We start from the raw sequence: 980 nt of genomic DNA, 5'->3' as shown, positions 1-980 counted from the left end.
TGTTTCAGGAGAAAAAAAAATTCCGCAGTATGATCTGTTGATTTTAGGACCATCACGAACCACAAATGCCGATATTCTTTTAAAAGTGGGTCATTTTTGAAGATGAGTGCGAATGTTTTTACAACAAAAAGAAGAATTGGCAACACAACTTATTCAAAATTGCAGGCAATATCCTGATTTCGCCGCGGCAGTACATAATTTTGAGGTCATTGAAGTTCAATTTTTTTCACATCATTCAGGATATGCATTATTTTATAAATTCTTGTCAATCGTTTTATTGAGAACTTTTTTCTGGTTTAATTTATCTGATATGTAGACGTAAGTTTTGCTTTCATTTTGGCATTTTTAGGTTGCTTTTTTTCTTCCTTCTAAAATACAATTATTCACTTTCTTTAAGTAATATTTATATTGACATAATTGGAACAACAACAAGAACTATTACATGTTCGGTGGTGCTTTGATAAAAAAGAAAAAGGCGCCTGAACGTCATTTTCTATAATTTAAATTTAACAGTATACTGTATAAGAAGAGTGAATTTTTTTTTCGATTTGTATAATATTGATATTGATTTAGAAAAAGCATTTCGGCGGTTTACTTTTGGTGCATCAGCTGGACTGTGTTCATCAACGAATTTGCCGTTATCCGCTTTTGTTGTCAACTTATTTGAAATATTGCTCTCCAAATTCAGAAGAATATAAATCAGCGCTTGGTAATTTTGATCAAGAATTGAATATTTTATTTTTTGGCTAATTTAAATTCGCTTTTTTGATTAATTTTTACAGAAGCTAAACGATTGTTGGAGAGTGTTGCTTTGGAAATTGAACATGGCTTGGTTGAAGGGACAATTTGCGTAAAATGTTTCCACTTGCAGCGTCGATTGTACAGTGATTATGAAATCGGTCAACCAGGGCCGGAAAGTTGCTCAAAGAATGGGAAGTGATGGAAACATTCCTCGCCAAAGAAAAATCATCCTCGCTTTT

The 980-nt window shown here is 32.6% G+C and overlaps 1 protein-coding gene across 1 annotated transcript; it reads left to right on the top strand.

The window, feature by feature from the left end:
- Positions 1-112: 112 nt before the first annotated feature.
- On the top strand, positions 113-940 carry Tsp_14906 (putative FYVE, RhoGEF and PH domain-containing protein 5). Its single transcript, XM_003368256.1, has 3 exons — positions 113-205; positions 574-709; positions 783-940. Exons 1-3 carry the CDS (start codon positions 113-115, stop codon positions 938-940), a joined length of 387 nt encoding a protein of 128 aa, XP_003368304.1.
- Positions 941-980: the final 40 nt, after the last annotated feature.

Source organism: Trichinella spiralis, assembly GCF_000181795.1.
Source record: "Trichinella spiralis strain ISS 195 chromosome Unknown Scfld2807, whole genome shotgun sequence".
Classification (NCBI taxonomy): domain Eukaryota; kingdom Metazoa; phylum Nematoda; class Enoplea; order Trichinellida; family Trichinellidae; genus Trichinella; species Trichinella spiralis.
This window is presented reverse-complemented; position numbering and strand designations above follow the sequence as displayed.